This window comes from Dryas octopetala, chromosome 7 (genome assembly GCF_963921425.1).
Source record: "Dryas octopetala chromosome 7, drDryOcto1.1, whole genome shotgun sequence".
Lineage (NCBI taxonomy): Eukaryota > Viridiplantae > Streptophyta > Magnoliopsida > Rosales > Rosaceae > Dryas > Dryas octopetala.
The window spans coordinates 9,286,681-9,301,802 of NC_141372.1; the positions used below are offsets into that span (position 1 = coordinate 9,286,681).

At 36.7% G+C, this 15,122-nt stretch overlaps 2 protein-coding genes across 4 annotated transcripts; one reads left to right on the top strand and one right to left on the bottom strand.

The window, feature by feature from the left end:
* The first annotated feature begins 499 nt into the window (after positions 1 to 499).
* Positions 500 to 4,341, top strand: LOC147279423 (phosphoglycerate/bisphosphoglycerate mutase). Of its 2 annotated transcripts, XM_086252667.1 has the most exons (9): positions 500 to 811; positions 1,512 to 1,783; positions 1,996 to 2,219; positions 2,597 to 2,715; positions 2,810 to 2,966; positions 3,098 to 3,199; positions 3,304 to 3,423; positions 3,909 to 3,972; positions 4,076 to 4,341. In XM_086252667.1, exons 2-8 carry the CDS (start codon positions 1,513 to 1,515, stop codon positions 3,951 to 3,953), a joined length of 1,038 nt encoding a protein of 345 aa, XP_086108793.1. In that variant the 5' UTR covers positions 500 to 811; position 1,512; the 3' UTR covers positions 3,954 to 3,972; positions 4,076 to 4,341. The 2 variants fall into 2 exon arrangements, with proteins under 2 accessions (XP_086108793.1, XP_086108792.1); XM_086252666.1 differs by having other exon boundaries at positions 3,909 to 4,341.
* A 130-nt stretch (positions 4,342 to 4,471) lies between these two features.
* LOC147279424 (uncharacterized) lies at positions 4,472 to 14,874 on the bottom strand. Of its 2 annotated transcripts, XM_086252669.1 has the most exons (4): positions 13,222 to 14,874; positions 12,135 to 12,154; positions 5,515 to 7,820; positions 4,472 to 5,137 (listed from the first exon to the last, which is right to left on the bottom strand). In XM_086252669.1, exons 1-4 carry the CDS (start codon positions 14,869 to 14,871, stop codon positions 4,734 to 4,736), a joined length of 4,380 nt encoding a protein of 1,459 aa, XP_086108795.1. In that variant the 5' UTR covers positions 14,872 to 14,874; the 3' UTR covers positions 4,472 to 4,733. The 2 variants fall into 2 exon arrangements, with proteins under 2 accessions (XP_086108795.1, XP_086108794.1); XM_086252668.1 differs by lacking the exon at positions 12,135 to 12,154 and having other exon boundaries at positions 5,515 to 7,716; positions 13,251 to 14,874.
* Between the last annotated feature and the right edge of the window lie 248 nt (positions 14,875 to 15,122).

Sequence of the window (15,122 nt, forward strand, 5' to 3'; positions counted from 1 at the left end):
GCTCTAAATTGAATGAGTAATAATTGTACTATCTCTAGCAAAGTCCTTACCCAAATTATTATCTAAAAAACTCCTTATCTAAATTAAAAATAAGTAAGAGTAAACATTTACATTGGATCCGATTTTCTCTTCTAATCACTTTACCCGACCTCTTGATTTGAATTAATCCAACATGGATATACATGACCAGATTTATCCTCTCATATTAACCATGTAATTAAGTTCAATTATCCATGACAATAACAAAATCTAATAACCAAATGAAAATTCCACATTTAAAAACAATTAGCACTAACATTAGAAAAAATTAAAAAAGAGAAAAAAAAAATTGAATGTGTTGCCAACTTGGGTCAACTGGCATTATACTGTTCCTTGAGAGCGCTTTTAAGCACGACGACAACAACAACGATTTCTTCTACAAAATAAAAATTCATATAAAACTCATTCGCACACCATGACACATATATAAACTATACGTATGTGTGTAGTGTAACTCACTTTCCCTCTCCTATTTTGTTCGTTGAGAATGAGAAGGTGGACATGTAAGTCTATTAACTTATACAAACGACTCCACCTGTCCACCATCTTCTTCTCCGTCAACCTCTCTCGTAATAAACTCTGACCCCATTTCCTCTTTTGCACTTTCTCTGCCTCGGTTTCGTCGCTTCGCGTATATGTAGCAACCAAGCTACAAATTCTCTTACCTACCCTCTCTGTATTATATCAAGCTCATTTTTTTAATAGTTTTGCATTTGCTTCTGGGCATTTCGGCTTCTGGGTTTGTCTCTGATACGCTTAATTTGCTGCAAAGGTTTGTTCTTTTTTCGTTTATAGTTTTGATTTGAATGTGTATGAAAATTTAAGGAAAAAAAAAAAAAGACATTTTTTTTCTGGTTTTGTTTGGTCTAATGTTGATTGGGTTCTTGGAAATCCCGTTTAAGAATCAGTTGATTTGAGCAAGAGTATTGGATTTGCTTCCAGTTATGGAGAAGACTCTTAACATAGATCTACCCATTTTTTATTTCTTTGAACTATTTGTTACATATAAATATATACTCAGCTACTAATTGTTTTCTAATAATCAACTTTCCACGTGCCAGTTATATTGGCTTTTGTGTGAGCTATGATTATGATGGGTTGAACATGTTTCTCTGAGCTGTATTAGCTTGTTGTTTCCATACATGTATTTAACTTTATGGGTTGTTTTTGAAAGTTACTAGGAACTAATTAATTAAGATTCATCTAATTTTGGTATTGATTTAGAAATTAGAATGCCTAAGCATGACAAAAACCCTTGAAAAAAAAAAAAAAGGGCCATTTGTTCATAAGCATGACAAGACTTTAACTACATTTTGGTTTCAATTGATACCTTTTTTTCCTTTATTTACCATAGCAAGATGTACAAAATGTTAATATAAAGCTATGATAAATTGTATTTGAAGATTGTCTTTTTCCTTCCATTGTACAATTGGTGTGCTTGTGTCATTCCTTGAGATTTTGTGAATTTTCAGAATGGCTGCTGCTGTATTTCACCAAACCATTGGGACTCCTCAATCCCTTGGACAGCTCCATAACTCCAGCCATCATCAAGAGTTTGGGAAAAGTGCAGTGAGATTGATTTCAAAGGGTTTCGAGATTGATGTTGGACTGTCAAAAAGAGGATGCTATAGCTCTGGCCAGAGGAACCTTGGTATAATTCGAGCCTCGACTTCCCAAACTTCAGTGATTAATCCAGTTTCATCCCCCTCAAATAATAAAGCCAACGATTCTCGGAAGAAATCTAGTAAGGCGAATTACTCATCCTGTTTTGATATATATAGTAAATATACACATCAATTGTTTGGTCGTGATTATAACATAACGCTGTTGTATAAATCATTTTCCTCAAGAAAAACCATATTGGTTAGTCTTTATACAAATGATGTTGCATATCCTCATGAGTTTAAAATTATTCTGTTTGTGAAATTTTCTAACTTTTTTCCATATTCATTTCAGCTGAAGCAGCTTTGATTTTGGTTAGGCATGGTGAGTCATTGTGGAATGAAAAAAACTTGTTCACAGGCTGTGTTGATGTGCCTCTGAGCAAGAAGGGTGTAGAAGAGGCAATTGAAGCCGGCAAGAGAATTAGCAACATACCTGTCGACATGATCTATACATCTGCACTCATTCGTGCACAGATGACTGCCATGCTTGCCATGACACAGCACCGCCGTAAGAAGGTAATTTGGAAAAAAAAAATTGTTGAATGTTAGAAGGCAACAACTTAAATGGCTATTTGTAGGCTTTTTAATTGGCAACTGGAAACTGATGTCCATAGGTGATTGAATTGGTTTTATACCATTGGTCATCAGTGCAGTAAATGGCACGGGTAAGCAGATAAAAAATTAGTCTGTACCCTATATAAAGAAGGAGGAGAGAGAGAGAGAGAGAGACATGAAAATTTACACTGTTAAGTTGAGCTACATTTCACATTTGTTTTAATGCCTGAACTCCTTTTGAGTCTCCATGTTTTATTCTTCTGGCCTAAATATGTTCCATTTGATGAGAGATATATTGTATCCATTTGTCAGCTTGTTCACTATAAGTTTGCCTGCAGGTGCCAGTTGTAGTACATAATGAGAGTGAACAGGCTAGGTCATGGAGTCAGATTTTTAGTGAAGACACAAAAAAGCAATCCATTCCAGTCATTGCAGATTGGCAATTGAATGAAAGAATGTAGTTATTTTAATCTCTGCTTTTTTTGTAATCATTCCTCTTGCCGGTTCTCCCTTTCCTGTACTTACCTGCATGACATAAATGTTGTTCTTAGGTATGGGGAATTACAGGGTCTCAATAAACAGGAAACAGCGGATAGATATGGGAAGGAACAAGTGCATGAATGGCGTCGGAGTTATGACATACCCCCTCCCAATGGCGAGAGTTTGGAAATGTGTGCTAAAAGAGCTGTTGCTTATTTCAAAAATCAAGTACACATGACTTACCTATGTCTAGTTTCCTCTTAACTGTTTGTATTATGTCCAAAATATGATGAAGCTTTGATGCAGTTTTGACAATATGCCATTCTTTAACATCTGACTGCATAAGTATTCTGCTGCAGATTGAACCCCAACTTTTATCTGGAAAGAATGTTATGATTGCTGCCCATGGGAATTCATTAAGATCCATAATAATGTATCTTGATAAACTAACTTCCCAAGAGGTGACAAACCTTTTTTATTACTTAGATTTGCACCATAGTTGTGACGCTAATAATTTTGTAGAAAAAAAAAAAGAATAATGTTTGGTCCCGTTCCTTTTTGGCAGGTTATTAGTTTAGAACTTTCAACTGGAATACCCATGCTTTACATTTTCAAAGAGGGAAAATTCATTAGGAGGGGAAGTCCTGCGGGACCTACTGAGGCTGGGGTTTATGCCTACACCAAGGTATTCAAAATTTTGCACTTAGTTGTATATTTGCAGTTCAATTTTCATGTCATCAGTAGCTTGTTTCATGCACAGTCATGAGCACGATCAAAATGGTGCAATTTGAAAAATATTTAAGTACATGGGCTGGGAGAAGCAATGTAGTGTTTTTCCCTTGTCTTCTTCCATTTGTTGCGGAAAGAAAAGGAGCTTCAAAGTCACAGCGATTGGTTCTGTTTGGTGCATCTGATTTCGAGTTTTTTTTTTTTTTTTGTCTTAAAGCTTTAAATTTCCTCTGGAAAGCTTCAACTTATTCATGGCTTTAATTAGACCCTAATACACTTCTGAAAATCGCAATGATTTACAGTTCTCAGTATATATATGAACAAACGGAGAGACTATTTATTAATCACTATCAACTTTTTGTTCTCTTTTTTTTCTAGTTTCTATAACTGTTGATCCTGAAGTAAGGCAGTAATACTTCTGCTATTTGAATTTTGTTGCAGAGTTTGGCTCTTTACAGGCAGAAGTTAGATGAGATGGTTCATTAAGGTGTTATTTAGTATATAGGTAACCCAACCCCACAATACATTCTCAAATAGAGAACCTCAATTACTGGTTTTCTCCTGCTCTAAAATATGCTTGCGCAATTTCTTTTCTTTTGCCTTTTCAGGGGCCTTATCTTTCAGTAGTCTTGTACCAGTTGGTGTCATTACAATATTCAAGGTCTATAAATACATGAAATATGTGAGTACAGCTCTCAACCAGTAGCTCACAGGCCTGGCTACTTGCTTATGTGTATTATCTGTACGTGTCTTGCAAATTTAGTCAAGACCCTGTGGTAGATGAGAGTGAGATTTGTTGCTGTATGTTATTATTCCTCCCAGTTGTAATCTTGTAATTGATGGACAGAAATAAGAGTACATCTTCTTCCTTGCATTCATTCTCTTTTTGGGTTTGTTCTTTATTGAATTGGTTAGTACTGATTTTGAGCCTTCTGGGGTCTTTTCTTTTCTTCTATGTTGGGGAGCGTACAAACTCAAATTCGTCTGTATGTGTTGCTGCATAGCCTGCATTGTCTATAGGCATATAACAATGCACTGTATATAATATATATCAAACCATTATACAAAAAGAAGCCATTGTTTTATTCTCTTAAATTTCTCACAAGGAAAAAAGCAAACTTTTAACATTGAGGCATCCTACATGCATTATACAAGAGCCATAGCACACAAGTGCATGGAATAGATTACAATAAGAAAACATCAAAGAACTTTCCTTCTATGAAGAAGGCTCACAAAAAGTGAATGTACAAGAAAGAAACACATTCCTCAGGTAGTCAAACCATGGAGAGCCAGCAATTCACCAAATGTTATCATACGCAATGGCTTCGACAAATGCAGCCTTTGAGCTAAGAAGTGTTGAGAAACTTGTTTCATTGTTGGACGGGATTGCGGACTGGCATTCAAGCAGGCAAACGCTGTCTTCACAAGAGAGAGCACTTCCCCTGCTTCTTGATGCATAGGAGGGGAAATGCGTTGGTCCAAAAACTCCACAATTGGCATTTGGTTGGCTGGTAATGCAGATGAAGACGACGAGGATGATGACGACGACGATCCTGATGGTAAAGATGAGAGAAGATCTCCCGGATGCCTTCCCAAAATTATTTCCAATGTTACTACTCCAAAGCTATACACATCACATTTCTCAGTCACTTCCATTGTATACGCAAGCTCTGATCAAAGAAAAAGTTCATAGCCGTGGCATGTTAGTAAATAGGTATAACTATTCAATGAAAGTTTAAAGAAATTAATCGTGTCATGCTATTAGAGGCGTAAGAAGTTTATCCTTAATTAACATCATCCTAACAATAAAAAAAATAAAAAATCATTGGCCTATAAAGAAAAGCATAAAAAGCGTTAAATATATAATAATACAAAAACATAATTAGAAGTGGATTCAAACCATTGACACAAGAGTCCTTTGGACTTTTAGGACATGGGGCGGTTTGTTGTACGTCATCCGCGAAACAAAATGGTTCGAATGAAATCCAATGAGAAAAAATAATAAGCAATTTTTTTTCCATATATTTTTAACCACAATATTAATTACCTGGTGCCACATATCCGTATGTGCCTGCAAAGGCAGTCCAATTAGTTGAGTTTGGGTTCAAAAACTTAGCAGTGCCAAAGTCTGAAACACAGCCCTCATATTCAGAATCCACCAATATGTTCTTGCTTGATATGTCTCGATGCACAATTGGTGGCAAGCAATCGTGGTGCATGTAGCACAAGGCATGAGCTACACCTTTAATAATAATCACTCTTTTACTCCACCCCAATTCTTTAGCTTCATCATCTTTGCTCAACATTGTGGCCAAGCTACCCCTTTCTAGATACTCATACACCAAAAATGAGTGTCGTTTATGGGAACAATATCCATAAAGCTTCACAATGTTTCGGTGTCGTATCTCTGTTAGTGCCCTTATTTCATTCAAGAACTCCTTTTGAAAATTCTTCTCACCATTGCATAGCAGGTGGAGTTTCTTCACGGCAACTACGTTGGTGGATGACAAATTTGCTCTGAAGATGCTCCCATGTCCTCCTTTCCCAATGCAATATTTAGAATCAAAATCCTCGGTTGCCCTTATGATTTCCTCATACATCGTTTTTCCATCAAAGTTTAATATCGAAAAAGAAACCTCTTCATGCGTGATGTTTTCTTCTAGATGTTGATGCTTCTTTTTTCTTTCTACTACAAAGGCAATTGAAAATAAAGAAGAAAGAAGTAAAAGTGTTGCCACAAGAGAAAATGTGATTACAAATATGAGTTTGTGGTGTTTTTCCTTTTTGGAGCCATGTTTGCAGGGTTGCAAAGCTCCAACGTTGCCACACAATCCTTTGTTCCCTTGTAACATTTCTGGGGGAACATCTTGGAATGCGCTGATGTTAGGAAGGGGACCTTCCAAGTCATTGTAGGATATGTCAACACACAACAAGCCGTGCATGCCTCCAAAAGTTGTTGGAACGAAACCAGAAAGATTATTGTGGGAAAGATTCAGCTTCTCCAAACTCTCCATGTTGCTCATTTCTAATGGTATCTTACTGCTAAGCGAGTTACAACTTAAATCAAGTTGGGTCAAGTGAACTAACTTCTCCAACTGAACTGGAATTCCTTGATTGAACTGGTTGTTGCTCAAATTCAAGTAGAATAATTTAACCAAGTCACCCAGAATGCTGGGAATTGAATCATTGATTTTGTTTTTGGATAGGTCAAGATAGCCAAGATTAGTCAGTGATCCAAATTCTGAGGGTACACGACCAGACAATTGATTGCCATCCAACATCAGCTTCACCAAAGAAGTCAATCTCCCAAGTTCCCTCGGGATAATCCCAACTAAATGATTTGAAGAAAGATTGAGTTCTTGAATTTGGATTGCGTTGCCAATCTCAGGTGGTATACTACCAGTAATGTTGTTTCCTCCAATTCGTAAGGTTGATAATTGTGGGCACTGCCCCCAATTGTTTGAGATTGCACCATAGAAGTTATTGTCACTTAGATCTATAAAATGAAGATTTGGATAGATACCAAAATCTTCAGATACATTGCCTGTCAATTGGTTCCCATTAAGACGCAATCTGATTAAGCTCCTGCAGGTTTTCAAGCTTTTGGGGATTGGACCAATCAAATGGTTTTCGTTTATTGTAAGGTATACGAGTGATCCACCTTGGAAAAGGTTTTGGGGCAAATAACCAACTAATTGATTAATGCCCAACTCCATTTGTGTCACCCTCGTGAGATTTCCTATCTCTTTAGGAATCGGGCCAGAAAGCTTATTATTATGCAGATAGAGACTGGTAAGATTTCTCAAATCACCTAAGGATGCTGGGATTGAACCAGAAAGATTGTTTCTATCAAGTATTAATTCATCTAGAGACTTCAAATTTCCTATTTCCGGTGGGATAGGACCAGAAAGTTGATTTTTGGACAAATATAATATGGATAGCATTTTCAAGTTTCCAAAATTTGGAGGGATAGGACCTGTTAAATAGTTCTCGCTCAAGTCTAGTTCCACCAACGACTGCAAGTTCCCTATCTCTTTAGGAATAGTGCCAGAAAGTTGATTGTCGAACAAGGATAACAGGGTTAGCTTTTTCAATTTTCCAAAATTTGGAGGAATAAGCCATGTTAATTTGTTGCTGCTCAAGTCTAGTTCCTCTATAGATTTCATGTTTTCTATCTCCTTAGGAATAGTGCCAGAAAACTTATTTCCCCAAAGATAGAGAACAGTAAGATTTGTTAGTAGACTGATTTCTGGTGGGATTCTCCCAGACAACTGATTCTGAGAGAGATCAAGATTAATGAGTTTTGAGAGGGAACTGATCTGAGGTGGGATGGGATCAAAGAGTTGATTGATGCTGAGGTCAAGATATTCAAGATTAGGGAAGGACAAGAAAGAAAATTCATGTAGCGTACCTTGTAAACCAGAGTTGTTAAGGTTTAACCTGGTGACACTTCCAGCAGAGTCGCATGAAATACCAGCCCAAATGCATGGGCTTGCATTTGGTTTATGATTGGTGGCATTGTTACTGGGAAGGTAAGTCCATGAAGTGAGATTATTGAGCTGGGTTTGATTTTGAAAGCTGGCTTTCCATTTGAGAAGGGCCTCTGCTTCAGTAGGAGCAGCAAAAGCAAAAGCAAAGTTTGATGATGAAATCAGCTCAACATACAAGATAAGGCAATAAGCTACATAGCATGATAATTTTTCGTAAGTTGAAGGTGTCATGGTTTTTCTGTTTGGTGTTTATAATGTTTATACTACTTTTGGGACTTATTTATAGTGCCAACTGCCCTGCATTAGCTATCTACGTGCCCTGTTCATTTCCATAATCAATTGACAAGTCTTAAGGGTGCTGACTTGAAAGTCGTTCCAGTATATCTTGTTAAAATTGGAAATTTTGCATGGTTTCCTTGAACTTAATGAAATGAAAATGATACATTCATTGAAAATATTTAGTTTTCTATTAAATGTTTTTGTGGCCTTAAAATGAACGTGTGCTTTAGGTTAATTGAAAGTCTTTGTCTCACTGCTTTATCGATCTATAAAGAAAATGCCAACTTTGGTTCTTTTTTTCTTCTTGTTGTATGTGGTGCGTAATATAGGGATTGAGAATTTGAGGTGAAATAGCGATTCAGGGATATTTTCTCATAGACTTTTGCTCAGTGGTCTGGTGGTCCAACTTGGAAAATTCAATTGCAAGTGGGGGTTGAGGGGAAGCTTCTCAATTCTCATAGACTTTCCTCATATATATCCGGGGGTGTGGACCTTGTGGATGGTGTTCACTGTTACTCATATTCAAACATGTCACACTCTAAGCACTCATAAAAATCTTAAATTCTCCTAGACAGAAAAAAAAAAAAAAAAAAAAAAAAAAAAAAAAGATCAGGTACTATCTAGTATTTTTTTCGAACAAGAGTCATGGTTAAAGTAAGTTCAGAATTTCAATGAGGCAAAAATCCAACATACAGAACCAAATAGTGTAATTGGAGTAGAAGATGTATAGACCATTATAAAAGAGAGAAAATTATTGAATCTTGTGTACCTTAACATGATACTGATCTGATCAATGATCACTGAGAGAGTCAGAGAGAATGAGCATAACAAAATTGAATAAGTTTTTCGTCGTCAGACCATTTAAGTAATTTTTATCACTAACAATCCGATCGGTGAAATGGGGTTGGTTGAGCATCAATTTGAATCGAATTACAAAAGATGCCATGGTTATGATCGGAAACAAAAAATGATGTGACCAAGAAAACGATGACAAAGATATAGAACCTTTGAAGGGGTTTTCAAGTTGCTCAGTCTTTGGGTGCTGAAGGCAATAAGGAACATTGTTTCTGTTTTTCTTTATTAAATTCTTGATTTTGTTAGTTAATTCAATCCTCGGTTGCCTTATGATTTTCTCATACTTGGTTTTTCCATCAAATTAAATTTAATACTGAAAAAGAAATCTCTTCATGCTTGTTGTTTTGTTCTAGATGCTGATGCTTCTTTTTTCTTTATACTACATAGGTAATTATAAATATAGCAGATAAAAGTAAAAGTGCTGCCACAAGAGAACATATGATTACAAATATGAGTTTGTGGTCTTTTTACTTTTTTGAGCCATGCAGGGTTGCAAAGCTCCAACGTTGCCACACAATCTTTTTTGGTCTTCAAATGCGCTGATGTTGGGAAGGGGACCTTCCAAGTCATTGTAGGATATGTCAACACAGGACAAGCCATGCATGCCTCCAAAACTTGTTGGAATGAAATCAGAAAGATTATTGTGGGAAAGATTGAGCATCTATTAGCTATATTATTTTACGTGCTCTGTTTTCACAAGTCTTCAGTATTTCTTTCAATTTTTTTTTAATGATGGTTTAGGGAAGGCTTTGGTGTTTTTCATACACTTGAGTCAAAGTCTTTATGTCTATCCTTGAAATTAATGAAATGAAATTGAAAGATTCATAGCAGAGATATTTTGTTGGATCGGCAAGGAAAATGAAAATGTTTATTGGATGAACAGTTAAATAAAACAATAGCAAAGACTAAGAGCAAGTGGGGGTTGATTGATTGAAGAATTGACAACAAAAGGGCGTCTTAAGGCTCATGATGTTGAGGTTGATACATGAGTCATGACTAAAAAATGCATTTGCAAGTGGGGGTTGAGGTTGAGGGGAAACCTTCTCATAGTCTTTTCCTCACATGGGTTATGGGGATTAATTGAGGATGTTCACGGTTACTAATATTCCAACAAATCGATCACATTCTAAGCATCCATGAAAAATCTTAAATGCTCCCAGATTGTTACACTATTCAAGTATTTCAAAAATCCAGCAAGACATGGTTAAAGTAATTAAGCTCAAACTTAAACGAGGCTAAAATCCTACATACAAAACTACCTTGTAATTGGAGTAGAAGATGTACAGCGATTAAGAAGAAAAAGCATTAAATCTTGTGTTCCTAAATATGATGATGTGGTTCCTGAAGCCCATGCATGGCTAGATTTGCAGTAAAAACCACCATCATTTACATATCTGAATCAAACAGTGTTAAGTTCATCTTATTCTGCTTTTATTTGAGCCCCATTTACCTGAACCCAACAGTACTCACTTTTAAATTCAAGCACGTACACAGTCACCATCCACCCAAATCAGTGAAATCCTAGAGAAACCTAGGGGCATAGAAAAGAACTAGGACTGAGTTTGGTTCCTACTCAGTTCCACTTGCTTGAGATGAGTGTCTTTGGGCCACTCAAAAACAGCAGGCCCAAGTTAGTGGCACGCCTGCAACAACATAAAGGCCCGGACAAAAAGGTCCAAAATAAAACTTTTCAAGTAGTTCCTCTAATTTGCTGTGAACAGAACACTGTCTTGTTTATTACCCTTCGCCTTTGCATGAATGTATAACTGGAAACGTTTGAATTATTTGAACTTAGGTGTATTGCCTAGTACCATGGGAATGGGATTAGGTCGAAGAACACGTATTCTTACAGAAAGAACCGAAAAGAAAAGCCTTCTCTTCCTCTAAGGTTTCTCATCATTAACCATTATTCATCCATCCCTCTTAAACAGTACTTCATGTCAAAACCATTGATCTCATTTCAACGCAGATCATTTATAAACCTCCAATTTATATAAACTTTTATAAAACTCGATCATTTTGGTTCTCATACTTTGAGATACCTATTTAGTAAGGATAAACCCTAACTTTTTTTAGATTTTCTTTACAAGTACTAAAGCAAGGGCATTTTCGTATTATACAAAAAAAGAATCCCACTAAATCAAGTGTTTGTTGACTTTAAATATTTTGGACCAGAATTTGAAACATGTTTGGCATTCTAGAATGAAGGCTCGATTAGGTGCGGACATTCGCACCGTGTGAACGTCTCACACCGAGTTCACGTTCACACGGTGCGAATGTCTTGCACCTAAATAAAATTCTTCTAGAATGTATATATGCAGCTTTTGATTGATGTTAGGGCTTTATTTTGTAATATTGAAACTCGTTATTTATGCATCTTCTATACCAGTGACATTTTTTAAAATACTTGCAATCTTAGAACTGTATCCATATATGTGTAGCTAATTTTGGCCATAAGAAATTAAATGCATTGATATATATATATATATATGTATTCAATTATATATACAAGTAGGCCCACAGCCATGCATGTTTACAACCTTTTTGTTTAAGTCGATGAAATAAATGAGAGAATTTTTTTTTTTTTTTTTTGTGGCTAACCAAAATGTCATTAATTTTATTGGTTATGTACGATAAAATTAATATGCAAGCAATTCACCAAATGTTATCATACGCAATGGCTTTGACAAATGCAGCCTTTGAGCTGAGAAGTGTTGACAAACTTGTTTCATTGTTGGACGGGATTGCGGACTGGCATTCAAGCAGGCAAACGCTATCTTTACAAGAGAGAGCACTTCCCATGCTTCTTGATGTGTAGGAGGGGAAATGCGTTGGTCCAAAAACTCCACAATTGGCATTTGGTTGGCTGGTAATGCAGATGATGACGATGACGATCTTGATGCTAAAGATGAGAGAAGATCTCCTGGATGCCTTCCCAAAATTATTTCCAATGTTACTACTCCAAAGCTATATACATCGCATTTCTCAGTCACTTCCATTGTATGCGCAAGCTCTGCTTAGATAAAAAGCTCATAGCAGTGGCATGTTAGTATATAGGTATAACTATTCAACAAAAGTTTGAAGAAATTAATCGTATCATGCTATTAGAGGTGTAACATGCAAGTTTATCCTTAATTAACCTCATCCAAACCATAAATTAAAAAAAAAAAAATCATTGGCCTAAAAAGAAAAGCATAAAATGCATTAAATATATATATATAATAATACAAAAAACATAAAACCACAATATTACCTGGTGCCACATATCCGTATGTGCCTGCAAATGCAGTCCAATTAGTTGAGTCTGGGTTCAAAAACTTAGCAGTGCCAAAGTCTGAAACACAACCCTCATATTCAGAATCCAACAAGATGTTCTTGCTTGATATGTCTCGATGCACAATTGGTAGCAAGCAATCGTGGTGCATGTAGCACAAGGCATGAGCTACACCTTTAACAATATTCACTCTTTTACTCCACCCCAATTCTTTAGCTTCATCATCTTTGCTCAATATTGTGGCCAAACTATCCCTTTCTAGATACTCATACACCAAAAATGAGTGTCGTTCATAGGAACAAAAACCATAAAGCTTCACAATGTTTCGGTGTCGTATCTCTGTTAGTGCCCTTACTTCATTCAAGAACTCCTTTTGAAAATTCTTTTCACCATTGCATAGCAGGTGGAGTTTCTTCACCGCAACTATATTGGCAGATGGCAAATTTGCTCTAAAGACGCTTCCATGTCCTCCTTTCCCAATGCAATATTTAGAATCAAAATCCTCGGTTGCCCAAATGATTTCCTCATACATTGTTTTTCCATCAAAGTTTAATACTGACAAAAAAAACTCTTCATGCGTGATGTTTTCTTCTAGATGTTGATGCTTCTTTTTTCTTTCTACTACAAAGGCAATTGAAAATAAAGAAGAAAGAAGTAAAAGTGTTGCCACAAGAGAAAATGTGATTACAAATATGAGTTTGTGGTCCTTTTCCTTTTTTGAGCCATGTTTGCAGGGTTGCAAAGCTCCAAAGTTGCCACACAATCCTTTGTTCCCTTGTAATGCTTCTGGGGGAGCATCTTGAAATGCGCTGATGTTGGGAAGGGGACCTTCCAAGTCATTGTAGGATATGTCAACATACAACAAGCCGTGCATGCCTCCAAAACTTGTTGGAATGAAACCAGAAAGATTATTGTAGGAAAGATTTAGCTTCTCCAAACTCTCCATGTTGCTCATTTCTGATGGTATCTTACTGCTAAGCGAGTTACGACTTAAATCAAGTTGGGTCAAGTGAATGAACTTCCCTAACTGAACTGGAATTCCTTGATTGAACTGGTTATTGCTCAAATTCAAATAGAATAATTTGACCAAGTCACCCAGAATGCTAGGAATTGAATCATTGATTTTGTTTGTGGATAAGTCAAGATACTCAAGATTAGTCAGTGATCCCAACTCTGAGGGTACACGACCCGACAATTGATTGCCATCCAACATCAGCTTCACCAAAGAAGTCAATCTCCCAAATTCCCTTGGGATAATCCCAACTAAAAGATTCGAAGAAAGATTGAGTTCTTGAATTTGGATTGTGTTGCCAATCTCAGGTGGTATACTACCAGTAACGTTGTTTCCTCCAATTCGTAAGGTTGTTAACTGTGGGCACTGTCCCCAATTGTGTGAGATTTCACCATAGAAGTTATTGTCACTTAGGTCTATAAAATGAAGATTTGGATAGACACCAAAATCTTCAGATATATTGCCTGTCAATTGGTTCCCATTAAGCCGCAATCTAAATAATCTCCTGCAGGTTTTCAAGCTTTTAGGGATTGGACCAATCAAATGGTTGTTGGTTACTGAAAAGTTTGTGAGTGATCCAGCTTGGCAAAGGTTTTGGGGCAAATAACCAACTAATTGATTATGACCCAACTGCAAGGTGGTCAACCTTGTGAGATTTGCTATCTCTTGGGGTATTGAGCCAGAAAGTCTGTTATTAAGGAGGTATAATCTTTCCAGTTTGCTCAAGTGACCAAATGAAGCGGGAATTGAACCGTTGAATTGGTTGTTGCTCAAGCCTAAGCTTTGTAAAGACTTCAAATTTCCTATTTCAGGTGGGATAGGACCAGTCAAATGGTTGTTCTGCAGCGCTAGTTCAACCATAGATTTCAAGTTTTCTATCTCTTTAGGAATAGTGCCAGACAACTTATTTCTATCGAGATGGAGAAGGGTAAGATTTCTATCCCAGGATGCTGGGATTGGACCAGAAAGATTATTTGCACTGAGACTGAGACCGGTAAGATTTGTTAGTAGACCGATTTCTGGTGGGATTCTCCCAGACAACTCATTCTGAGAGAGATCAAGATAAATGAGTTTTGAGAGGGAACTGATCTGAGGTGGGATGGGATCAAAGAGTTGATTGATGCTGAGGTTAAGATATTCAAGATTAGGGAAGGACAAGAAAGAAAATTCATGTAGCGTACCTTGTAAACCAGAGTTGGCAAGGTTTATCCTGGTGACACTTCCAGCAGCGTTGCATGAAATACCAGCCCAAATGCATGGGCTTGCATTTGTTTTATGATTGCTGGAAGAATTGGTGGCATTGTTACTGGGAAGGTAAGTCCATGAGGTGAGATTATTGAGCTGGGTTTGATTTGTAAAGCTGGCTTTCCATTTGAGAAGAGTCTCTGCTTCAGTAGGAGCAGCAGAAGCAAAAGCAAAGTTTGATGATGAAATCAGCTCAACATACAAGAAAAGGCAAAAAGCTACAGAGCATGATACTTTTGAAGATGTCATGGTTTTTCTCTTTGGTGTATATAATGTTTATACTACTTCTGGGACTTATTTATAGTGCCAACTGCCCTGCATTAGCTATAATTATTCTACGTGCCCAGTTTAGGTTTCAGACTTGAAAGTCCATACTTGGGAGTTTTTCATACACTTGAGTCAAAGTCTGTCTCTATCTCTATAATAAATTGAAAATTTTGCATCTTCTCCTTGAACTTAATGAAATGAAATTGATACATTCATAGAAGAGAGAGTTTTAT